Source organism: Onychomys torridus, chromosome 1, assembly GCF_903995425.1.
Source record: "Onychomys torridus chromosome 1, mOncTor1.1, whole genome shotgun sequence".
Taxonomy (NCBI): domain Eukaryota; kingdom Metazoa; phylum Chordata; class Mammalia; order Rodentia; family Cricetidae; genus Onychomys; species Onychomys torridus.
Window position 1 is genome coordinate 111,922,271 of NC_050443.1, and position 27,112 is coordinate 111,949,382.

Consider the following 27,112-nt stretch of genomic DNA (forward strand, 5'->3'; position numbering starts at 1 on the left):
GAGCATTGGAAGTAGGCCTTCTGTTTGATGATAAAAACATACCAGGAGCACAGATTCTTGGTGTTTAAATAGTGGTGAAATACATAATATAATATATATTATAAATTTACATTTCATAATTTTTATTATATATGTGTGTGTATGCAGTTTTAACCATTTTGGAGTGTGTAATCTGGTGGCAAGAGACAGATCCACAATGTTGGAGCCATCACTACCATCTATTTGTAGGACATTCTCCATTCCCCCCACCCCAAGCTCAGTTCCCACTAAACACCAGCTTTCCTTTCTTCACAGCCCCTGAGAGTCCTCGTCCAATTTCAGCTCCATGAATTTGCATATCTTACATACTTCACTGTTCTGGTTAATTTTAATTGTGAACTAGATATGAGCTAAGATTCTCTGGGAATAGAATCTCAATAGATGAACTATGTGGTGATATTTTATTTGTGCATCCCAGTAAAGCTTATCTGGGGATCAGAGGAAAAAGCCAGCTACTTTATTAAACATAGAGGCCAGGCAGTGGTAGCACACACCTCTATTCCTAGCATTCAGGAGGCAGAGATCCATGTAGATCTCTGTGTGTTTATGGCCACACTGGGAACAGAACCAGACATGGTGGCACACATCTTTAATCCCAGTACTAGTTAACCATAGAGGTTTGGAGGTCTGGACAGACAGACAGGAAATGATAGAGCTTGGTGGAAAGAGGAAGTAAGATGGCAGGGCACACAAAGGTATATAGGCATGAGTATACAGGAGCTGAGGATCGAACCCAGGGCCTTGTGCTTGCTAGGCAAATGCTCTACCACTGAGCTAAATCCCCAACCCCTGGGCTGAGGATTTCTTAGCGGTAAGAATGTGGCTGGCTTCTTTCTGCTTCTCTGATCTTTCAGCTTTCACCTCAATGTCTGGCTCCAGGTTTTTTATTAATAAGACTGTTTAGCAATTTGTCTTATAGAACTGCCTAGATAAAATTGGGCTGTGAGTTTGTCTACAGGGGATTTGTCTTGATTGTTAGTTGATGTGGGCAGCGCCATTCCCTACTAGGCGATCCTGAATTGTATAAGAGCACTAGCTAACAAGAGGCATTAGCCAGCAAGAGGCGCCCTCCATGGTTCCTTCCGCACTTCTTTGTGAAATGAGTTCTTTGTTCAGAGGCAATGCTGTGTGGAATAGCAACCAGGCAGAACGTGTATATCCCTTCTCTCTCTTAAACAAAAGTTGACCCAATTAAAATGAGCTTAAATGTTAACGCTGAGAGAATGCTAGTAAACTCTACAGGAACTGGTCTAGTAAGGAGATAGTTGGAGCTGCGTGTGGTGGCGCATGCCTTTAATCCCAGCACTCAGGAGGCAGAGGAGGGCAGATCTCTGAGTTCAAGGCCACCTGGGTCTGCAGAGCTAGGGACAAGACAGCTAGGGCTGCACAGAGAAACCCTGTCTGGAAAAAAAAAAAGAAGAAAGGAGAAAGACAAAGAAAGAAAGAAAGAAAGAAAGAAAGAAAGAAAGAAAGAAAGAAAGAAAGAAAGAAAGAAAGAGAAAGAAAGAAAAGAAAGAGAGAAAAAAGAAAGAGAGAGAAATGAAGGAAGGAAGAAAGAAAGAAAGAAAAGAAAAGAAAAGAAAAGAAGAGAAAGAGAAGAATACCAAGAGGAGGAGGAGAAGAAGGCTGAAGTTGATGTAGTTGTGGATGAGATGCAACCTGCCTCAAGTTCTTGCCTTTCATTCACTATGATCTGGAAGTGTAACCTAAAATAAATCCTTTATTCCCTAAGTTGCTTTTGGCCAGGGTGTTTTGTCACATCAATAGAGAAGAAACCAGGGCATTCATATTAGTGAACTCACACTCTAGGTTGTCCATTCAGGATGACTTTGAAATCAACATTTCTGAACAGAGTCACTTACACTTGTGCTCTCCTGTGGCAGCCTGAGAACCTGCTGAATCAGTGTCCACAAACTTAGTAAAGTTGTACTAAAGTTTCAAGATCTCCTGCACACTGATTTTGCTGTCTTAAATGACTGATGAATCTTAGTGACACACATGAACAGAAGTGCCATGGTTGTTCTGTAGTGGAAATGACAACCAGGAAAAAGTCAAGAAGATGCTTGTCATAAGCAAGCCAGCTCACGCAGCCCCTGTACAACAACCTAGCCATGCTTAAGGGACAGAGACAGTACAATGATATCCACAGAGAGCACTGGGTACCCTCAGTGGCCAGAGATCACCTATAAAAGACAAGACTGTCATTATCATTTGTTTGGGATACAGCTTCAGAAATAGGGATCTGCACTGCAGGATTCTCATTGGCAAACCTTCATCCTCCTTCATTCTGTATGTGGTCCAAGAGCTGAGCAACTGAAGTGAGGAAAATGGATATGGAAATCTGCTTCTCTACTTCATCCTCAAGCATCCTTGGCAGGTCCTCATGTCTTATGCAACCTGATTAAGGATGCTACACTCCCAGGTTGCAACAAGAAGAGACACTGTTGATCTTAACTTATGTAGACACTTACATGTTAAGTCAGATGAGTGAACAAAACATTCTAAAATGGTATTCTGACCTTTTCCAGTGTCTGTACAACTTCAAATGAGAAGAGATACTCAAAGGAATTTAGCTCGTATTAGGAAATAAAATTTAGCTCAATTAAAATGCTCTTAAATGTTAAGGCTGAGCTACTGTTACCAAAATCTTATGAGTTTGGTCTAGTTAGAAGATGGCTGAAAATGGTGTAGCTTGGGTCAATTCACAGCAGACTCTTATGCTCACAGGACTGTCTCCTAGACCTCCACCCATCCATTCCAGTGTATTTCAGTGGTCTCCCAGAGCCTCCTGATTCTCTGAGCCACAGGGTGTGTTGAACTAAACAGATGTGGTCACACCTCATAGAAGACAACGTTCACCAGGGTGACTAGAAAATGTGTCAGCTATAATATCAGGAACCTCAGACCAGAAGTACCTTATAGTGGACATTTTCTAAGTGGCCACCAAACACTTATCCTAGGGCTAAAATGCCAAAAAAAAAAAAAAAAAAAAAAAACCAAACCCAACCCTGGTATTTTATTTTTATTTAGATTAATCCTCATTAAATAGCCATCAATGGCTAGTGCTCTCTGACTGAAGTATGAATATTTGAACTTAGGAAACGAATTAAAATTACAGATCTCCATACCCTACAGAAAGGTGGAGGTAGATATTCACTTTCCTAGAAAGCTCCCAAATGATGCCAACACTGGTGGCCTAGAAACAATCTCCCAGGTTTCATTTGGGGAGGAGGAACTGCCAGAGCTTCTAGAAGAGGGGTACAGATGGATGCAGACTAGGAGGAATGTGGAAGAGGTGTTGGAGGGAGCCTGCATGCCAAGAAGCCCTACCTGTTGTCGGTGCTGGCATGGAAGCTGAATGGGGTGGGCATTATCTTTGGTTATGATACCTTCCTCCCCCCCCCACCTCTACCCCTTGGAATCTACCCACTTTAGGTTTATGCTACTCTGCACTGAGGTCAGCTGCATAAATCCACAAATTCCAAAGGAAAAGCTTGTTCAGCTCACCATCACCCTCCATGGGTCACCTCAGCACCAGGTTCCGTGTAGCCCGCTTATCTTATAAGACTATGCCAGCCATTATCCACATCTTTCTGCCTCTGATCACTGCTCCAAGGTAACCCCCTCAGTGTGTTTTTAGGGCTCTTTAATCTGAGCAGAGCAGCACTTCTTGTGTCAGAGTCATCCATCACTGGAATATTCTGTCCCATCACTTTAACTGTTCAAGTGTTCCTCAAGGTCAGTCCATTCCACATGAATTCATTCATGAAAACATTCAGAAATGTTTTCCAAGTACCTTCTTTTGTCTGTGGACACTCATTTGGCTCATTCCCTCCCCCTGGATAACAACAGCAGCCATGCCCACTCTTTATATCTTCCAGTACCATCTTCCCATGCATCTAGAATTAGCTGAGCCATATCATGTCACTGCCCTGCTCACAGGCTTGTCTTTCATCTGTCCAACCATTGTGAGAAATTTCGAGGTCCTCACATGGGCAGAAGACCCTTCACACCTTGGCTATGCTGCCTCTTCCTGTCCCATCTTGCTCATGAGCACAATGACATACTTGTTTCTGGAATTTCCCTTCCTCATTACTCTGGACCTTTGTATGGCCTCTCCTTCTCTCTTGAATCCTCTACCATCTGCCCACTTTACCTGTTCATGGCTATTCACATACAACTTGAATGATGCCTACTCACATCCACCTTGAATGACATTCATTTATAGATCTTCTTTCTTCTCAAGGCCAGGCTGGTATCCTATACCTTCCTTCCTTGGCTAGTGTTGGGCTCTTTGGCTTGTCTATAAGAGAGACAAAGCTTTTACCTTCTTCATTGTTCTATCACCAGTGCCCATTGTCATGTCAGATGTTAACCAGGTATTTGTTAGTAAATGATGAGGGAAGTAAATGAATGAATACATATCAAGAATGAATTAACAAAATGCTGAGGAGGATTTGTGAACAGGATAAGGGAAGCAGAGAAGTGGAGCCATAAATCTGGGCAGCTGAGTTTCTGAGAGTTTTTTTCTTCATTTAGCCAGCACTTAGAATCAACAAGGAAATCAGGGTTCATGGTGCTACAGGTGGGTTGGGTTTCTCTGAGAAGAAGGGGAGAAGAAACCACACACAAAGAATTTGCAACTGAAGTTGTTGAGAATATCAAGATGATGAAATTAAAATCCTTTCTTCAACAAGAACCCAAAGGATGACTCCTGCTAATCCAGGTCTGGTCAGAACTGAGATGTGTGACCATTACCCAGCCTTCAGGAAGAGAATGGGTTTAACCCATTTTCATTCATTTACAAAGGGTAGAGTGGAGCACACAATGAAGCCAGTGGTGTAGTCTCATAAAATACCAAGTACCATAGGAGTGACAGAGAAACCATACTGAAACCATTTACAGCTGAGCATCGGAGATAACATGAGCACTCATATTTCAACACTGGCTGTTCACAGATCTTGACGCCATTCTGCAGACCAAGAAACGAGGAGACCTTAAAAAGCTTGCTGTAGAAACAACAGTTGGATTTCAAAACTCCTCTCTTGGAATTGTCCCCGATACCCTGCAGAACATGTCCTGAACCTTCTAGTGATTCATGTCTGATTTCTGCAGTCTGATTATTCACTAGTATTACAAGGGTTTACTTGGTGTCTGTCACAACAGACTGTGGAAGATGGTGGCGGGTCAACAAGACCCTCCCTCTGACCTTAGGTCATTCCTGCTTGGTAGGAATGCTCCATGGAAGTCACCCTTACCAGCGCTGTTTTCTTAAAGAACCCCGTTGAGTCAGCAGTCTCATTCACGAGATTACTGGCCAATGTTTCTGAACTTACAGGATTTTGTTTGTTTGTTTTTCTTTTAGCTTTACTGTTAACTCAAGCACAGGACTTTACATTACTCTCCATTTACTCTCATCTTGTTAGTTTTGGTCCATTGATCCAAAGTGTAGAAATCTTTGTAATCCAGATCCTGCCGTGTCAGGAACACTGATCCCCTCAGCTTTGTGCTGCCAGGAGATGCAGTTTGGGTACCCCCTTATGTCTTCATAGCAGTAACTGCCAAAACCATGGGCCAGGGTGAGGCTGAATGCACACATTGCCCTAAGGCAACCAGCAGCAGCTTCTCCAGCTGTCTAGCATAATCCAGGTCAGCATGAATGATGGGCTAACACCTTCTACATGATCACTTTTCCAAGTTTTAAACTGCCAAATGCTATCTCTACCCCAGCCACACTTCTCTCTTTTGTTTGGCATAGCCTGAGGAATGATCTAGAATAAATGCCCTTATAAAGATGTCTGAAAAAGCCACAAGGAATCATACTATTAACTATTTACCTAAAAATAAGCATAGTTCTATGTACGAATATCTATCTATCTATCTATCTATCTATCTATTATATATATATATATATATATATATATATATATGTGTATATATGTATATATATTGTTTTAATGAACCTTTCTCATCTGGGCTGGTGGTACTTCTTCCAAGAGCCAAAGAAAATCTAAGAAAAAAATCAATAACAGACATGAGGAGCCCTCTTTTGAGTTATTGGTCATGGCTGTACAAGAGACTCCCCAAACATACAGCCTACTGCTATTGCCTCTGGTGGTCTCTCAGTGGTGGAAGGTAAGTCCTTATTACTAAAGACACCATGTACTTCAGAAACAGGGTTCAGAGACCCCTGAGTAGGAACTGACCTGAATGCTCCTCCCCTGAGGATTAGTTTTCATAACAGAAGGCATCATGCCAGTTTCCAAAGGGGGTAAGCAACCAACAGTCCTACCCATCTATGACACCTATGAAGTAGTCTATAACAACACCTATAAACAAAAAGCAGTGCCACACATACCTTGGTGGTCACCAATAGCTCTCTAATTGGACTTAAGATCCACTGAACAAGAGGAAAACCATGCTTGGTCTTGGAAACCTAGCTAACTAGGTTTCCAAGTCCTGGTGAAGTCATGAATATTGGAGAAGAATCTATAACCACTATTTTACTAAGGCAGCATAATCCCTAACAGCAATCTATAAACATTTGTCCTTATATACACAGATCATTGCAGTCTTTATCTCACATCAAGGAAACTTCTGTTTTGCAATGGAAAGAGACCACTACAGAAAACCACAACCAATCAAAATGCAGAGTTGTAGAGCCCAGTCTCAATGGATATACCTTCAAAACAACTCCCACAGCTCAGGCTCAGAGAATATTGTGGAAGGAGTGAAAAAGCTGTAAAAGTCACATGATCAGAGAGTTTGCTGTGAGACTGAGTCTCCTAGTAACATCCTACACATATAAAATCTCCCCAACATAGCTGATATATGTGAGCTGAGCAAGGACAACACCAATGGACATGCTAAAACGAATGAGACCTACTAGACCTCAGTGCTACACACTCAAAAAGCTATAGACAACTGAGGAAAGCTGAGAATGGGAGAGGTGGTCTCCAGGGAAGAGCACACCAAATGATTGTTCAGTGCCAAACAGTGAGCCCTGAAAACATACACACAAGTTACAATATATGGATTGAACAAGTATTTAGGGACACACACAGTAACAATCAATGAAAAAGGGGGCATGACTTGAAGGAGAGCAGGGAGGAGTATATGGGGAGGTCTGAGAAAGGAAACAGAAGGGGGAAATGTTATTATATTATAATCTCAAAGATTAAAACAAACATCCTCCTCAATATTTATGCCCACCATGGAACAATGTTTAAACACCCTTTCTGCTATGGTTCTGGAGCAAAGTACTAATTAAGATTGCTCTGTAGAGATGTCTGGAATTGTTCCAGACAGAATGAAAATCAATTGTGACATTCTTTGCACTCAGAGAGTCCCCAAGTATAAATTTAGTTTCCCTTGGATTTCCCACAGCAACCAACTTTGATCAGTGGTGGAGCAGGGCTTGCAAACTGAAGGCTCCCTGGGGCTGAGAGATGTGCTGAATGGGGTCTAGCGCTCTCAATTTAAAAAATACAAAGTTGGAAAATAAAATGGATGTCTAAGCTGGCCAGCATGTCCCATAAAGCATTTTGATCAAAGACATAGTTTCTGAAAAACTGAGGAATGGCTGGGAATCCACAGGGATGTGGGGGAGTTAGAGCAGCTAAAACCTGGTCCCTGCCGTCCCATAGGCAGACAGCAACATCCTGACAGATGCTGCTTGGGGAAACTTAATGTTTCTTTAAACATTCAATTATGGCTACACAAACACGTATTTTAAGCCACCAGCAGATCCCTGCACAAATTAGGGATGCTAGAAGGCAAATCAAATAGATTCCTTGAAATGAGTATTTAATAAGAATCCAGCTCTGCCAGGTAAAAACTGTCTTACCATGGAGGAATTTGAGAAGGATAACGAGAGGACGCTGCCAGCATCAGCTTTAGATGATAGCTCTTGTGAATGAAGGGGCCAAGGCCACCCTAGTTCAGTTTTAATTGCCGAGAACCTTTTTAATCATAACAGATTTCAGAGTATCCAGGGGTTTGGTGCTCAATATGTAGGCTTTCTGGGAGTTGCTAGGGGACATTCAAAGGTCTTTAAAAAAATGGTTCTGCACTGTATGTCCTTCATGATGGGGACACATGTCGTCTTTCCTCTTTTTAAACATTCCTAAGTTTTGACAGTTTTAAAATGAAGTTCTTTTCTAATTTATAATGTGGTATTTTCTTATTGTAAAACTATAAAGCCATCTTTTATAATCTTTGTATCCAGAGCTATGTGGCATGCATGTCATTTAAAAATAAAAAACAGAATACCATGTACACTATTTCCTAACGCGATATTTACATTGAGACATCATGGATTCTTTTTTTCAACAGTAAAGTTCTTCATTATTTTAATCATCTCCTGCCAATATAATTTTCAGGGACAGACTCAGCAGTGAACGGGCTTTGAACCTGGGGCTAATTCCTAGGCTGTAACTGGCTGGCCATCTGATTGGTCAGGCCCTCTAGTGTCCTGAGTGTTAAATATTTAAATGACCTGTTCTTATTTCTTACAGCTTCATTTGACTGAACGTTCTAAATTGGATTTCCTGGGCCAAAGGCTATGGAAATTAAAATTTAATTATAAGGTGTATGATTAATTACCTTTTGTGTCTGACAGCATGAGAAGTATCACAACATTTTTACCCTACTCACAAAACTGTACATTTTGGGGTCTTCATTGCTGCATTTTTAATAGACTTGTAACCTTCTTCCAAAAATGTCACACTGAATATTTGGGCAAAAACATCATTAAGAGAGTAACATCTGAACGTTCTAATTATGAAAGCATTAGTTTTAACTGAAGGTGATCTTTAAAGTTGGCACAGGTGGGGACTGGGATGGAGCTGAGTGGAGAATGTTTTCTTAGCACACACAAGGCCCTGGTTTGGTTACTAGCACTGCAAAAATAAAATTGCTGCACCCAGCAATCAGTGTACCAAAGCTACAGTGTCCAGAGGCATAGAGTATGTCCTCGCCATGCATTTTAAATTTAAATTTATTATTATATTTTTAAAATTAAGGCCCCCCCTTTGGCCAGGACTGGCCTAAAAATTCCCTATACAGCCCATACTGGTCTTGAACTTATGGGAATCTCCTGCTTCAGCCTCCTAAGTGCTGAGATTACAATATGCACCACCATGTGCAGGTAATCTATATACTTTTTTTAAAAAATAGATTTATTTTTATTTTATCTGTATGGGTGTTTGGTCTGCATTCATGTCTGTGTACCTTGGGAGTTCAGAGCCCATGGAGGCTGGAAGAGGGTACTAAATCCCCTGGAATTGCAGTTACAGACAATAGGGAGCTGCCACATGGGTGCTGGTAGCAGAACCCAGGTCCTGCCCCAAGGGCCCTTAACCTCTGAGCCACCTCTCCAGCACCATAATCCTCACACTTTAAAAACACAGGCTGACAAAGAGATTAGGAAGAAAGAAAGAAGTAGAGAAGACAGAAATTCACCTTTCTAGCTTTTCTAATTCTGAGGTTATCTTAGGAAAGGCCTAAAGGATTGGACAGGAATAAATTAGGACAACTTTGAGATGATTTTCCACACAAATTATCCCTCATCTGGTTGTCAGCCTGCATTATGCTATCTGCAGTAACAGTGGGGGAATCACTTCCAGAGGGAGCCATGAGCAGAGCGGTTAAGCCACTTTCCAAACCCAGAGAACCAGATGGGACCAAGACAGCATTTTACATGGAAGGGCATTTCAATAATGATGCTAAGTGAAGTAGCAGTATAATAGGATTGTACAAAGACTGTGGTGTCAGCTAGGGACCACCACAGCAAAACCATGTTTATAAGACAAAAATCCACCTTTGCACTTGCCCCGTCACCCAGGTTTGTGTGTTGGTTTAGACGCTCTAGGTTTCAGCCCCTCTGCAGTATTCTCTTTCCTGTTCTGGAACAGACTCTGTGCACTAAAGACAGAAAGGATTTCACAAGGTCTTTCCACTCTCTTACCTGTAACTCTAAGACCATATGCAAACTCAGGGTCACAGCCTCCCTTGTGCTAGACAACATGTTCCTCCAACAGCTAGATACCCAGAGCACCTGCCATGCAGACATTTCTAAACCCCACTGACAATCATAACAACCCATAGAGGACACATGACCCCACAGATGTCCTTATGAGATTTTTGTTTGTTTTTCTGTGTCTTTCAGACAGTATCTAGAATACTAGTTTTTGTCCTCATTGCTGTGACCAAATATTTGACAAGAAGCATCTTCAGGGAAGGTTTACTTGATTGACAGCTGGAGAGCACAGTCCATCATGGTGGAGAAGGCATGTTGGCAGGGGGGTGAGGCAGAAGGTCACAGTGCACCCACTATCAAGAACAGAGAGTGGACAAGTGAGCCAGGCTATAGAGTCTCAGGGGCTGCCCCCTAGTGACCTACCTTCCCCAGAGAAGACCCACCTTTTAAAGGTTTCACAACCTTCCAAACCAGTGCTATTTAAGAACTGAGTGTTCAAACACAGGAGGACAGTTCACCTTCTAACCACATCCCCTAGTTATCCTGATGGAGATATTCTCTAAGTCATATACATGCAGCAATGAGAAAAAGTGAATTTCCCACAACACTCTTACAAGAACAGAAGTAGAGGGGCTGAGGCGACTGCTCAGTGGTTATAGTTCTTGCTACATAAATATGATGACTTAAATTCGGATCCCCAGCAACCACACAAAAGCCAACATCTACAATCCTAGCACTGGGAAACAAAGACAAGAGGACCCTAGAGGCTTTCCCAGGGAAAACTTAGTTGTTTAGCTCCACATTCAGTGAGAGATCCTGTCTCAAAAAGCACAATGGAGAGAGTGATTGAGGAAGTTAGCCTCTGGCTTACACATATAAATACACATCAATGTGCACAGGTGCGCATGAAAGCACTTACGTGCCTGTGTGCACACATACATGCACCCTAATTAATTACAATGTCTAGAAATTTCTTTAAAATATTTACTTTCTGAAGACAGGTTACATAAAAGCAATATAATTTTCTGCTCAGAACCCTGAGTATTCAATCCATGTGCCCACATCTCTATTTTCAAGTCATTGGAGACAAGAGAAGCTAAAACATATCATATATTCACTGTTTTCCAGGCCTTTGATCCACTCGGTGGTGAAGGGTAGACATGTAAGAAGAAACACAAAGTGGCAGGTTGCAGATCCCAGGGAGCAGGCTGTGTCATTTTACATGGACTGACTTAAAGTACTTCATGGCCTAAGATGCCAACTGTCAGGACAGTCTCTTCCATCTGATTTTCTTAGGCACAATCTCAAGCTGTTATGATGAACAGCCTGATCTGTTCACACAAAGACTGGCTCAGGTCTCTGTGACTATGTCCTGTCTTCCCTCCTCTCTCTGTCAGCCCCCTACATCTCACTGAAGAGCAAGGCAGAGAAGCTAGCTCTCCTGCAAGGAGGAAGCTTAAAGCTCTCCTGCTTTAAGCCAGGTGGGACCTGGCAAATAGAGTTATTCTTTTAAACACAGACTGCTCACTGGAAGAAAGAATTAAATAGATAAGAAAAGCCCTTTGTAACTGTGGTACTTGTGGGAGGGCAGGGATGGGGTAGGGGTAAAGGAGTCTTGAATAGGAGTTCTCAGTAGACACCGTTTCTCCTGAGAAGCCATAATAATAATAATAATAATAATAATAATAATAATAATAATAATAATAATGATGATGATGATGATGATGATACCCATGCTCTCAAAACAGCAAGCAAAACAAAAAATAGCACACTGTTTTTGGAAATTTATAATTTTTCCCTTAAAGAGCCAAAACTGTCCGGAAGAAGCTTGTGAGGTCAAACATGTTCTGATGGTGACGCAATTATAGAAGAGTTGTCAGCGAACAGTGTCCCAACCTTCTCCTGTTGCTTTGTGAACAAGAATGAAGTGGACTTACTCATTCCTTTCCAGACTTAGGATCAGTTCTCGGCTCTCCAGCTGCAGCCGCACAGTCAGCACATCTGGGTGATCCTGAAAGATAAGCAGGAAGGCTTAGCTAGAGTGCAATGGCTTTGCCTTGCCAATATCCTGATGTTCTACATCAGTGTAGCCATAGTCAGTGGAGAGGAAGGAGGGCTGTTGAGATTATTGGGAGGGGAGGGGGAGGGGAAGAGGGAAGGGGAGAGAGGGAGAGAGGGAGGGAGGGAGAGAGAGGGAGGAGGGAGAGAGGGAGGGAGAGGGAGAGGGAGAGGGAGAGGGGGAGAGAGAGAGAGAGAGAGAGAGAGAGAGAGAGAGAGAGAGAGAGAGAGAGAGGGAGAGAGGGAGAGGGAGAGAGAGAGGGAGAGGGAGAGGAGAGGAGAGAGAGAGAGAGAGAGAGAGAGAGAGAGAGAGAGAGAGAGAGATTGATTGATTTTTATTGATTTTCTTCTTGGGGACTTTCTTTGACTCCAAGTACCGAGGAGCAGAGTGACAGAATTGGAATATGGGACTCCTGGCCCTGATGTGGCCTTTATTTTCATTTGGCTATTCCTCCTTTGGACCCTTCCCTCTGATCATAACCCTGCCCACCCCATCCACCCTTTCCTTGATCTTCCCCAACTGCACCCAGGGCACCACTATTCCTTACTTGCTCATGGTAGAAAAATCTGAAGCCATCCCCCAGGCTCCCTGGCTCTCTCCCGCCCCCTCTACTGAATGTACAAACAGTTCCATAGAGATGCTCTCTAAAGCACCTCTCCTGTTGCCAAGGCCCCCTCCCATCCTTCCCACAGGCAGCCCTCCTCAACATGTGCCTTCCTCCTGTAAACTCTTCTAATCCAGTTCTCCTGGGGCCTGCCATTCCTTTCCTCTTGTCCATTCTCCAACAGTGGGAGGAGACTGAAAACTCCAGCCTCAATTGTACCTCTTCCTACCACACTGAGAAGGTACCGGCACTGAGAAGATACCGGCCTATGGTTCCCCATGTCCTCTCCCGGCAGACCTTCACTTGCTTCAACACATACCCACACTGTCCTCCCCGCTCCTTACCTGGCTCTAGTTCCCCGTTGCACCTGTCTTGCTGCTCTGAGAATTTGCACACGCTGCCTTCTCTACCTGAGATGCTTTTCCTGCCTACTGGAATCAGCCTAAAAGTCGGCTATTAGAAGAAGTATGACCTCACCACCAATCTCCCGCTGCTCTGGCCTTTCCCCCCATAAAAAGAGGGGGCCTCATACTACTGTAATCAGCATGTTGGTTTGTGCTTCATTATTATGTCCAGGGGTGCTGGGCAAATAATAGGTGGGGAGTGAAGGAAGAGACTCATCCACGCCAGGGAAATAGCTCTGTAGGCGTCTCTTCCTCTCGTTCTCCAGCCTTCTCTCCCCTAACTCATTTACCCACACATCAGTGGATGCAGCCCAGTCCTGCAGAGGGTGCTGCCCACAGTTAGGGTGGAGCTTCCTACCTCTGAGAACCCCACCTAGACAATCTGTCACAGATATGCCCAGACACTTGTCTCCAAGGTGACAAGTGTCTTGTCTTATCAAGCTGACAACCAGTTCAAACCACCATAGCATATTAGGAAAGGTTTGGTTGGTACAAAAAAAAAAAAAAAATCCAGTAGAGGAAGAGAAGAGAGAGATACTTTCATTCCAATCCACTCACTCCCTGGACATTTTAGTTTAAAAGCATGCTTACATCCATTTTCCTAATTGTTATTGACTGGAGACCATAAATCCCAGCATTCTTTTTTCTTAAGATGATATATTGATTGATCATCTAATGGAGCCACATCCTTTGTTGGATGTGCAAAGAACTATATTCGCTGAACCAATCAATCAAATGCTAATCAATATGCCAAAGATATTTAGGCAGTAACTATAATTTTATCTTTTAAACCGAGGAAAGTACCTCTAAACAAATATGTAAAGTACACCAATGCACTTTTTTAAAATAATAAAATAATCATAGGGTACCTACCATGCAAATGAGAATATAGACTATTCCCAGAATTGTAGAAAGCCTGTTTACTAGTTTGCTTTTCTGGTGCTATGATAAACACTGTTACCAAAGGAAACCTGGGAAGGAGGGGCTTATTTGTCTTACAGTTACAGTCCATCATTGAGGGAAGCCAAGGCAGGAACTGAAGCAGAGACCATGGAGAAGTGCTTCTGACTAGATTATTTTTCCTGGCTTGCTCAGTTACTTTTATCATATAAAGACCAGGTCTACCTACACAGGCTGGTACTATTCATAGTAGGCCCATGCTGTCTTTTGCATGTTTGTGCCCCAATCTTTTCTTATGAAAACACCTGCCTTGCTAGATTAGGACCTCCCCATATATTACAGATTGAATCTGAAGTGTCCTTCACAGGCTCATGTTTTCAATGTGTGATTCCCCATCAATGGCGCTACTGGGATGTTTTGGCACCTAGGAAGTGGGGCCCCCTGGTGGAGGTGGGTCACTGAGTACAGGCTCTTGAAGGCCATTCCTAGCTCCTGGTTCTGGCTTCACTTTCTGCTTCCTGGTCCTTCTAGTGGTGAGTAACCTCTGCCAGTGTGTTTCTACCTCCATAAGCTGGGCTGCCACAGTGCTCATTCCCTGCCATGATGACTGAAAATGTGAGCCAAAAATGATCTTTTCTTACTATATTCTGTGAGGTATTTTGGCCACAGTGATGGAAAGGTCATTATTGTACCCTATGACCTCAGTTTTATCCAGGCAGACTCTAAAAGGCCTCCAGATGTTCCACATTGCATGGTTAGGAGTTAGGACTTCAGTACATAGATCTGGCAGGGCCAGGGATGTGATTCAGTCTACAATATCCCTTCTTCCTACTTACATCCCACTCATTCCTCACCAGAGGTAACCATTCTTCCAACCCTATTAATCACTAATTAATGCCCAGTTTTGCCAAGTTTTGAGCATTAGCCTCATACTTGACCCATTCTTCTATGACTCATCTAGTTTTGCTTCATCTTGGATCTGTAGATTCTTATGTATAGGGTTTGTTTGCTCCGTGCGTTGTTCACGCTCATAGATTTACAATATTCTATTGTGTGAACAATTGCTGGGTCCACAATCATGTTTAAATAGCTGCTGACTTTATTTATTTATTTTTTTGATCACCTCTATGTGCATGACTTTACACATCTGTGTCATGCTCGAAACTGAATAGGTTCTATGTGTGCTGAGATCTGTCTGTCTGCCTTCACTGAGGATTTGTACACTGTTTCTAATCTGTTAATGAATCATATGCCCTCAGTTACTGGATACATGTTTCTGATACTCCATTTCTTTATGGCAATCTGACCATTTTTTTTTTAAGTCAGGAAAGAAAAAATGTTAAATATAGAAGTGCATCTTGTTAGGCTTTATTTGTTTTAAAATTTTTACATTTATTTGTTTGTTGGGACACACATGTGGAGGTCAGAGGACAGCATACCAGAACTGGTTCTCACCTTCCATCACACAGATTCTAGGTCTTGAACTCAGGTCCTCTGGCTTAGAGGCAAGACCCATTCACAGCCTGCAGCTTTAGTTTATATCCCCACCATTAGTGATAGGCAGAGAATTTTTGGCTTTTAAAACATGTGATATTGCTTTCCATGAAATTCCAACTCATGCTTCCTACCCCTGAGCCACATCCCCAGCCCTTTACATATCTGTCAGTGGCAGATTTTACCATGTAGTGTGTGCTCTGGACACCTGCTTGCTAATACCAATTTTCTACTGGAAAACAAAAGATCAGTAATTCACAGATAAAAGTTACTATTCCTTCCTTCCTCCCTCTCACAGTGCACATACACCATACATTCACCACACACACATACACACACACAATTTTCAATGACTTAGAAAAATCTGACCCTGGCCTTCAAGCTGAGGCCACGTGGCAGTGGCTTAGCACAGGCTTAGAAGGAACAGAGAATCATCCTCAATAGCCATGTCCATTCACCTCACAGCCTTGAGGTCATCCTTTCCAAGGGACTCATTCAGAGAGGCAAAGCCACGCATCTGAACCATCCATGCTAGAAGGTTGAGGGAAGGGGGATCTCAGTTTTCAGGCATAACAACAATATTAAAATACTGCATTCAAGGGAACTCAGAAATAACCAAGTCCCTCTCCAGCACTAAATAAATGCTTCAGACTGCAGCCTTGGCATTCATGGGGCACAAGGGAGGCATTTATTGCTATGAATATTTAGAGGCATCTTGATTACCACTTTAATATTAGCACGTTAGCTCTACAGCCTGCAAGATGTGCACACCGCAGAATGTGGAGAAGACAAAACTGAATGAAACAGCACAGTGAGGACTTAAGGCTCCATAGCATCATCACTAGAGGACCTGGCTCAGGCCTATTCGTTATTACATAAGTGATTTTTAACCATGCATTGGTGATCTTTAATTTTGCAGTGGAAAATTGGTGTTAGCAAGCCATGTGTCCAGCTGTGAACAGAGCACAAACTCTCCATAGTAAAAACTGCTTTTGGTGGACATGTAAGGGCCTGAGATTGCTGCTCAGGGGTAGAGTACTTGTCTAGCATGTATAAGGCCCTGAGTTAGAACACAGACACAGACACAGACACACACAGACACACACACAGACACACACACACACACACACACACACACACACACACACACATGAAATGAGGTGTTTTTTTTTTTTTTATCTTTTATCTCATACTGGGTTCATTAATTATACTGGGAAATCCCTCTCACTTCATTTTGTGGCCTAAGACGATCTACAGCTTTTAAGCTCACTTCTTCCTCTGGAGAGTGTATGTATATGTGTATGTGTATGTGTATGTGTATGTGTATGTGTATGCCTATGCATGTATGTGTATGTTATGTATATGTCAGACAAAGTAAAATCCTACCCTCCTCTGGCCCAGGTAGGGCTTTAGTTCCCCTTGACATGCCCACCCTGGCCCAGTTCTTGATCCACTGATTATGGAAGTCTCTGATTATGGAATTAATGAACACTTACATTTGTAACTAATAATTGAGATTTTTACAGATTTAGGCAGTGTTCTAGAGTCTAATGTTAAAATGTCCTCCCTAGTTTCTCTCTGTGTGGCTTGTAGGCCATTGGCCTGGTCATGATCACCTTAGCAAGCCTGTGTGCTCTCTGTCTGGCCCTGCCTCTTCTAGTACATATATATATATATATATATATAAATTTGTGTTTTCATTTATTTTTTAATGGGACACTGCTAGAGAGAGATTGGCAGGGGCATTTCATAAAATTCCTGTCCCCAGAGGCCTGTCTCCTAATGCTTTTAGATTTTGGACTTCATGGAGACATGATAACTAGTAACAAGACTGGGTGGTGACATGATGGCTTGGGGATGTTATGGTGACATGGTAGCCTATATATAAGACTGTGTGGTGAGGTAATGACTTTGTTGCTATACACTTTAATGACATGATCGTCGGGGGGACCAGGTACCTTAGTGACAGGTAGCCAGGGGATGGGACTGTGAGCTATCTATCATCCGCCTGCTGAAGTTTGCCTCTGACTGGGTCTAGCTGGTAGCTTCCCAGCAATGACAGCAGGTCCTCGGCCCTGTCTATCCTTGCCCTTGCTCTTGCCTTTAGGCATCCCTTTAGGAGGTAGGGGGAGACAGACTTAATCTCCCAAGTAGCCACCTGCCCATGACTCAGGAACATGAGAGGACAATGTCTGAGTTGGGAAATTTTCATCAGCTATTCCCTGATGGGCCTAAGGTACCCCTGCAACCCAAGCCCACAGGCAAAGCACCTGGAGGCACACAGGAAGTACCGGCCTCTTGGTACCTCTGTAAATGAGGGTCCTTCATGAGAAGTATCATCACATGCAGAAGGCCTGGCTTGGTGTCAGGATCCTGTTCTGGCTTAGGAACCTCAAACTTCCTCCAAAAGCCCAGAGGAAGGTAGCTGAGCATCTGCCTGCCTTCCAGGAGTCCACCTGATGGAAAGTTATTAAGATCACAGAACAACTCCCTCATCTCCAACCACAAAACTACAGTAACAGAACCAAGAACTAGTTCATGCTCTCTTGAAAAGCATGATGTTTCCATTTAAGAAGAGACACAGAGGGAGGGGCTCCAGGTAGATGTCCATAGATCAGTTGTTAACGCCATAAAGACTTAGTTTCCTCACTAGAAGAATGAAGATAACATGCTTTCCTTGTTCACATATCATTCCAAGGAACCAGGAATAACTCAGCTCGGGTGTGAACAGGACTGTGAAGGTGATTAGGAGAAAGGACCTTGAGGTGGAGAGGTTATCTTGGGTTGTTTAGTTGATTCACAAGGATCTTTAAAAGCAGTATGTGTGTGCATTCAAGTATGTGCATTCAAGTGTGAGTTAAGTATGTGCAGGTATTTGTGAAACTATGCCTGTGGAGGGTGGAAGTGAACCTTGGTGTAATTCCCAAGGTGCCACCATCCACCTTGTTTTTTGAGACAGTATCTCTTTGTTGGCCTAGAGCTAACTGATTAGGTCAGGCTAGCTAGCCAGCAAGCCCAAGGACCCACTTGGTTTTGCCTTCTCAGCACTGGACCCACTTGGTTTTGCCTCCCCAGCACTGAAATTAGAAGTATGTACTACACATGCCTGTGTGGGGTTACATAAGGTTCATTGAGATGGCAAGGACCCACAGTGGGTAGCTCTCTTCCCTGGGTTAGGGTCTAGGACTGTATAAAAGGAGCAAGTGAGCTGAGCACAAGCTTTCATGGCTCCCTGCCCCATGACAGTGGATGCAACATTTCCAGCTGCCTCCAGCTCCGCTGCTGTGCCTCCCCACAGGAACCAAAAAGCAAACTCACGCTTCCAGAATAATTTACAGATTGTACCGTCTCCCCAGCCTGGCCTTGCTCACTTTGAAGATGGAGAAAAAAATTACAGACTTTGTCTCTAAGCCACAAAGAACAGATTCTGCCACCCCTCTAAGGAGCAGAAATGGATCCTGCCTTTGTATCTCCTAAGATGCAGGCTAGCTGAGCTGCCTTCTTTATCTTGTTGGGATCTGGAGTCAAGCCTCACCCCATTCACTGGACTTGCGACCAGTGAACTGGGAGATAAGAAACAGACACTGTTTTAAACCACCTAAGTCAAGGCCACTTTATACAGAAGCATTCAAAACTGACATCGTGAAGAAGATTCCAGTAGGATCTGAGGGGTAAAATGCCTATTTATAAACCATCCTGCTTGATGAAGTGGGAATGTGCCTTCCCCATAGAAACCCAACAGCAAACGGAACTGCGACTTCCCGGCGAGACAGCCGACAGACACCAGTTCACATATTATTTATTTCAGTTTATCCAGATGAAGCTCTTTTTACAAGCTTTTTATATTCAGTTCTAAATGGCTATCGTAAATTGTTTTTCTTTAAATTTTCATAAAGCGATGTTATATGTTTATTAATTGAGGGTCTATTTATGAGTCAGGCTTCAGGCCAATCTTGGATTGATGGCTGGAAACAAGTTATCTTTCTCCTTTCTTCCACATGGGAAGACGATTTTAAGTAATCTGTATGAGAACGCCATCACCGAAGCAGACAGAAGTGAATAAAAACCTTGTGTGGATACAGAACAACATCCATCACTAAATTTCACCTTGGTTTGAAATAGCTTAAAGGTAATCCTTCCTAAATGGTGTGCAAATACAATCATGGTATTAAAAATATAATCTAGCACAGAATTGCCTTCTGGAATGGCCTTACAAAAAACACAGCATGCATTGTGTGTATTAACCAGAAAGCTTGGTTTCCTATTCAAAGTTCATTTATCTAACTAATTTGATGTCTGGAAACATTCACACTCTGCTTTGTTTTCCCCTCAGCAACACCATTTCAAAACTGTCACTCAGAGGAAGTTAATAGCTTAAGTTGCTAGTTTGTTTGCACGCAAGCTGTCTTCTAGAGAGAATGTACCTCTCTTGTGTTGACCGAGAGCCATTTACCAAGCATCACTGCAATTGCTTTCAAATAAACATTAGCAGAATATAAGAAGCCCTTTCAAGAGAACCGCTATCGATCACAGTGGCACTGCCAAGTGGCTGTGGACTCAGCAAAGCTAAGTGCAAACAACTTCTATTACAAACAGGATTACGGCTAATTGCTAAGGTTTTGTAAACCCATTCCAACTGCGCCATGGAAACCCACACTCCAAGCTTCATACAGACCTTGTGAAGAGAACTCATATGTCACGATGCTCAGACATGCAGCAGTATGGCTGCCACCAGCTTTGCCCTTTGCTTGCCTATCGTGCTATTTCTTGAGTATTTGAACTTCTGAATAGGGAGGGAAAAGGAACCAGAAGATGAGGAGAGAGGGTGCAGGCTGATGCTGGCAGAGGACAACCTCTGGAATTGGGAGAACTGGATAGGTGTGGGGAGTGGATGTAGTCCCAGGCTCAGCTCTGAGGATTAAGATTCGGGAAGAGTACAGGGTTCAGCCCTTCTAGGTATGAGATCGCCACGTGGTCTCTCATTTCCCTAGGCTGGACAACCTTCCAGTCTTCTTTATTGGCAGAGTGTTCTAGCTCCACCCCAGCTAAGTCCTGGGACAGAGAAGCCCTTCCATAACCTCTGTCACTAAATGAAAAGTGGGATTCAACTCTTCCTCTTAGAACACTGATGTACCCTCAAAGGCCAGTTACATATGAGGACTTTGTTCTTTCTGCAGAAGGCCCTCTCCCTCAGGTCTTTAGGCACCCTTCCTCTCCCGGGCTGGACAAGTGTCCCAAAAGCCCAGTCCTATGGCATTTTCAGTAGCAACCACAATGCTTCAGTATTTAAAACTCTTACCTCCTCAGACCCAAGGCTTTGGGGACTTTCGCCATCAATCCATTACAAAATATCCCTTCATTTCTTCATCAAATGTTCCCATGATAAATCTCTACACCATGCTAAGTGCATGGTTTACCCTGATACCAATCTTGATCTTGGCTACAAAGTTCAGAATCATCAGAATATCTTAGACTAGAAATATGGCTTTATTAGTTACATGGTTGCTGGTACTGCACTGACAAATTAGATATTTAAATTCACCATTAACATGGATAATCTTCAGAACAAAATAGAAAGACAAGCCTGGGGGGGGGGGTGAGGCTTGAATACACTTAGTGCTTTCCAAGACCTTAGTCTGTTTGGAGCCTTCCTGGAGGGACCAATCTGAATATGGACCACGAGAGTGGAAATGAGGCAGCAGTGATGAGGTCACTGTGAGGACTCTAGGACATGGACCAACATGATACAAGCTGGGTGGGGGTGGGTGGGAGACAGAGATCACAGCCATGGCTGCACATGTCTTTGCTTTGGGAGGAAGGTCAGCATGTTCAGGATTCTCTCCCCAGCCTCTGGAGAGAAGGGAAGTGGCTCCATTCCTATGAATGACCTCACAAAAACCCATATATTAGATAGCCAGTTTAACTGGATGACAAAACTAAACAGCGTTGAGTTGAGAACAGGAAAAAGAGAGGACAAGTCAGCTGACGGGTAGACTGAGCGTGCAACTGCATACTTTATAACGAACCAAAAAGGTGTGTAACCAATGAAAACCAAAATTCCATTATTTCCTAGAGATAGAATGTCTGTTAAAAAACAAAAACAAAAAACTTTTCTTTGTAAGAATCAGTGTTTCCAGATGGCTTACTTGGAGATTTTCTGTATAAGCAAAAGCGTGTGTGTATGCTTCCCTGGTGTCTGAGGAAGGGCCTCGCCTACAGTCTGTGCTGGGACAGGAGGCACAAAACCTGCTACTCAGCCATCTAGTTCAAATCCAAGACCCTCCTGCCAGTTCCTTGAGGGTAAAGTGGTACAGAAAATACACCAACAGCTTCACCGGAAACCAGAGCTCATCCTTTCACAGCAAACTCTTCCTATCCCCAGACTAACTAGGACCAAACTCAAGCTCCATCACCGACTGCCAGAGGGATATTGTCATTGTTGGTTGATCAAAGCTCCACTTCCTCATCATGGACATGGTTCACGAGCTGAGTGGTTAAAGGACACCACTCATGTCACTGTTAGGTGAATACTGGCACACAGCAGCACTCTCAGGGACTCACAGTGGACGTTTGTCCTGGCCCTGCCCTGTTTTGTCTGATAACAACACTCCTATTCTTACATAGAATCCAGGTTCCAGTTTTCCTTTGCAAAAAGCCACAGTACCTTATCACAAAATGCACAAAACCATGTACTTATTTCTTTTCTCCTGGCAGGATTGAGAGGAATCATTCCTAAGAACCATGCCTTAACTGTTGGCTGAAGTTACTTGAATAAGAAACTGGGAACACTGTGGAAGGTGCACAGGACTCCCACCTTCTCAGCAGGAACCTACACCTCCCTGACGCCATTCCACCTGCACAGGGTTGAAATTCTTTACCTACCCTAGAAAGATTCTGCTAATAAAGAAAACCAAGACAAAACAAAGGAAACAAATAATGGACATAGCGTGGGCAGGAGATGAATAAAGATGTGTGGTGGTGAAGTGTTGAACAGCAAAGACACACACAAATTCATGCATGCACACACATATTCAGTTATGCACACATATATCTAAGCATACAAACACACATATACACACATGCAAGCATACCATACATGTGCATGTGTAAACACATACATATATATGCACAGTATACATTCACATGCATACCCATGCATATACACATATATGCACATATAAATGTATGCATGTGCATACACATGAACGGATTCACATACATACATACACATACACATATACATACATATCCATACACACCTAGACACTTATATACACACATATATATGCACACACATGTGTGTGCATTTGCTTACATGCACATGTATACATACATATATTCATATACACTTGTGTGCTGGCAAACACACATAAATGAATGCATGCATGTACTTGCAAACATCCATGCATGCATACACACACACACACACAGATAAATTCTGTACCTTCACACTTTCTTTCCTTGACCCATCAATTTCTAGCAGCTGAGGTCTTAAAGGGCTGGACCTGGAGAACAGACATGCCCCTCCCCCTGTATGGGAATTGCTGGGAACCAAGTTCAAGTTGAAAACATTTTTGTTTGGTGTACAATGCCTTGTATCTTATTTTAATTTCTTTTAATATGTAGTTAATAAGAAAAGTGATCCTTCCCCACACCCATCTGTGCGGCCTCTGTTTCATCCCTTCAGCTGCTTTCATTGAGGTCTGTGACTGTCTGACCACCAGTCTACACTGCCTCAAGAAGCCAGTCAGATTATGTATGGTTCTCCTTACAATGTAGCAACACTTAGATGAGTTTTGACATGAGCCACCCAATGCAGAGTTCAGGAAAACCCTTTCCCCTCTGACCTGTGTCCTCTGGGTCTATAATTCAGTCCTGGAGAGCACTGGCTTAGCCGCTGTGATCCGCTGTTTCTTAGGAACTGCTATTGTCTCAGATGTCCCCAACTAGATCTGTGCACAGGCTTTCTATTGACCCACAGACCTTGTCACTTGGCCTACAGATTTATCCTATGACTTGTGACCCACAGGGTCAAACTATTGAGAGCTCTTAATACTGTAGCCAACCTGGTAGCTGCCCAGGGCCATACCAGATTTATTAAAGTATAAAATGCCAGTGTTGGTGGGAAGCCAAGAAACAGGAATTTCCATGCACAGCTGGTAGAAGTGTGAACTGGCCCAGTCTTCCACAAGGCAATCTGGAAACTGTTATCATATTCCTTAGACATGCACACGGCTTTGAGTCAACAATTCCACTCTTAAGAATTCACCTAGGGGATATAACCCGGAGCATGCAGAGAGATAGGAGCTGCAAGATGCTTGGCTTCATTCATGGTGAACTGTTAGAACACACTTGTATGTTATCCTGTGGAACACATGCAGGGGATGGTTACTAAAACAAACAGGAAAGTAAGGTATGCTCATTGCTTTGAACAGATGGTTGGAGGATGATCATGACTATTGGCTATTTGGACCCTCCCCCTTCTCACCTTGAAAACAGCTGGAGAAGATGGGAGGGTATTTTAAAATGATGTTTGAAAGCAATGGAGAATTTATACAGTAATAAAAGTCTATAGGACTATGATTCAGCTTGAGAAAAAAGCTAATGTTGAGCCCAGAATGTGGACATGATCATTCTGCTGAAGGCATCTGTACATCTTGGAGGAGGTAGCCGAGAAGCTATCCAGAACCTGGATAGGTGAGCAGCTAAGAAATGGTACTGTTGATGCTCATCCCACCTCCCCAGCCCACCCATGCCTCAGGCTGGGCTGGGTTCTTAAAACTCTGTGCCTCTAACAGGAACTGCTCTCTCCACTTTTGCACGGTTCTGGACTCCCTGCCTATGGGATAGTGTTGCCTATAGTGGACTGGTTCTTCTTATATCAATTAATTTAATGAAGACAATCCCCCACAGCCATCACCACAGGCCAACCCAATGTAAACAATCCTTCACTAAGACTCTCTCCCAAAGTGATTCTAGCTTGCATCAAGTTTATAATTAAAGCTAACTATCATCACACTGGATATCCTACAAAGCCAGCACAGGCCCTACCTGCTATTTACAAAGAATGATCCAGCCCAAATGTTAATGGTGCCATATTGGGTGAACTCCAGCTTCAGTTCCCTTCTTAAATAGCTGTATTCAACCAGATGGTCTATAACTCAGTGAGTGCTAAGTGTACTCAAGCTTTCACAGCTTCCATTCTTGCTATTTTATTTACATATGCAAACAGATGTGTTATGCAGTTTGGAAGACCACCTTTGAGTGGGGAAGGAACATGCCAAGCTGTAAAGGCATCCAACACATGTCAGGTTGAATGTTCTTACGTTAATGATAGGAGATGCACTTGATCTGAAAGAGATTTGTCTTCAGGTCTCATAGAAAGGGACAGTGGGGTGTGTCAGTGGGAGGGAATGAAAATCTATGGGTTTCTGAGTTACATGTAAAAAATACTAGGAGGTAGGATGAGGAACCTGAATGGCAGAATGATGGTTAGTGGAGCTGGGTGGTGGATTTCTTAGAGGAAGGGGTATGTTTATATGAGATCACAACTTACAGGGTGTGACGAGTTGGCAAGAGCCTCGAGGACAGTCATCAAGGTTGTTCTTAATTCTGAGCCAAGGGAAGACATGGAGCATTATGAGTCCCCTGAGAAATACCAGAAGACGAACACCATATTGCCCACTCTCCTCCCACCAAGATGCATATATCGTTGCTTGCAAGATCCTCTGTGTTCCCTCTGACTTGAAGACACAGTTAACCCTCTGCCTCCTAGAATCAGAGTTTGTTCTCTGTGACAGGTGTCTAATCACTTAATCCTTCTCAAACAAAAGGAACACGTATGAGTAGCATGCACCATGACCATGGGACAGCTTGAGCCACTTAAGAGAAATTCTCAGTTCCAAATCATGTACAAAAACATCCTGAGCTTATCTAAAGTTTCAACATTCTCTGGAGAAACAACAATCTTTAGTGTGTTCTCCACAGGGATTCCTGGGGCTGTCCAACTCCAATGCTTAAGTCAAATAATCATTTGGCTTAATTCTCTTATTGTTCTTTAAACTCGACTCTCACCCCCACTATGCTCTGACCAGTCCATGCTGTTCATTACATCTTAGTGCCAAACTCTACAACGAACCCCTCAGCCTTTAGACCTTGCTTCTTTCACCCCTGTGGCAACCACAGATGCAGTCTTGGTCTCTTCCTTTTGTGAGTGAGCTCAAGGAGTTTGAACTGAAAGCAGAGAATCAGCATTTTTTTTAAAGAAAATAATTGGTCTTTTATGATATTTTGAATATGATAAATGGGTTTCAGCAAAACAAATGGTCATGAGAAGAAAGAACATGGAGGGATGGAAAGAATTCACCCCTTGCTTAGGGCGAGGATGCTTAGATAATGAGTAGGAGGGGTGTGAGGTACAGAAGGGTGGAATGGAAGGAAGGGACTAAGAGCCTGAAGTGATCTCCATAAACATCAGAGAAGATGATTTATACTCAGTTGTTCTCAAAAATGACACTTCAATACCCTGAATCATAGCCCACTGCTGGAAAACAACATTTAGAAAGAAAAGGGCTGGGCTCCTAGACTGTCACAGACTGCATCCTCACACAGTGAGGCCAAACCATGTGCACTTGTGTATTGGTGAAATTATTAAGGCCACTCCACGTAGTTAAAAGGGAAGTTTATTTTGTGGGGTAGCTTACAAATGAAGGGATAGGTTGCAGGGTCTGGGAAAGGTATGGCGCAGTCCGGCGGTGTTCTCTGGAGAACTCTGCTCAGTCTACCTCCAGCTCCAGCGTCCAGAGTCCAGGAACCAAGAGAAGCCTATCCTGGGTCTTCAGTATCCTCCCTCAGTCCCGCCTTGTGGGCGTGACCATTACCGAAGCCTCAATGGGGCTTGGGACTTCCAGGCCAAGGCTGGGATGGCTACCCACTACACTTGTGCTCTTATCACAGTAAACTCCTCCTTACATCTAATTTCTACTACTTGGGCACAGAGATAATGCTGCCGGAAAAGAGGTGACTTCCAGAGGGGAATAAAACAGCATGGATGGGGATTGGTCTGGATGGGAAGGAGAGAAGACTGTAAACTAAGAATGGGACACAGCAGGAGTCTGGATGCTTGTCAGCACACCCATCCTGGGGAATTAAGACACAGGGCTAATGCAATCCTTTTGATGTCTGATGTGTTAATTGTCATAACAAATGAAAGATTAATGTTTATGTTGCTGTTTCTGAAACAGAGTCTTATATAGCCCAGGCTGGCCTTGAACTTATCACATAGCTGAGGGTGGTCTTGAACTTCTGGCCCTACTGACTCTACTTTCTGAGTGCTAGGATTATAGGCACACAGCTCAATGTCTGGTTTATGGGGTACTAGGAATTGAACCCAGGGCTTCAGGATGTTAGATAAATATTCTTCCCAACTCAGCCCTGCCCCTGCCTCTGAAGTTAGTGTTTCTCTACATGCAGTGTGAGCTCCGTCTGTTTCAGTAAGCAGAAATTTCTTTACACAAGTAGGTTGGGACATCCCCATTTGTCATTAGAGGTCACCATCCTTCAGTGTTTGCTATAGTTGCTTCTGCTGAGCTGTGTGTGTCACTAAGGTAACAACAGCTGTGTCCTTGCAGCTG

General features: G+C 43.2%; 1 protein-coding gene across 1 annotated transcript in view; it reads right to left on the reverse strand.

Moving 5' to 3' along the window:
• Adam12 (ADAM metallopeptidase domain 12) overlaps positions 1 to 27,112 on the reverse strand; it is a 315,786-nt gene that overhangs the window by 224,808 nt on the left and 63,866 nt on the right. Inside the window, exon 3 of the mRNA XM_036197894.1 lies at positions 11,956 to 12,029. Coding sequence (XP_036053787.1) covers positions 11,956 to 12,029 — 74 coding nt within the window. The remainder of the gene's footprint in view (positions 1 to 11,955; positions 12,030 to 27,112) is intronic.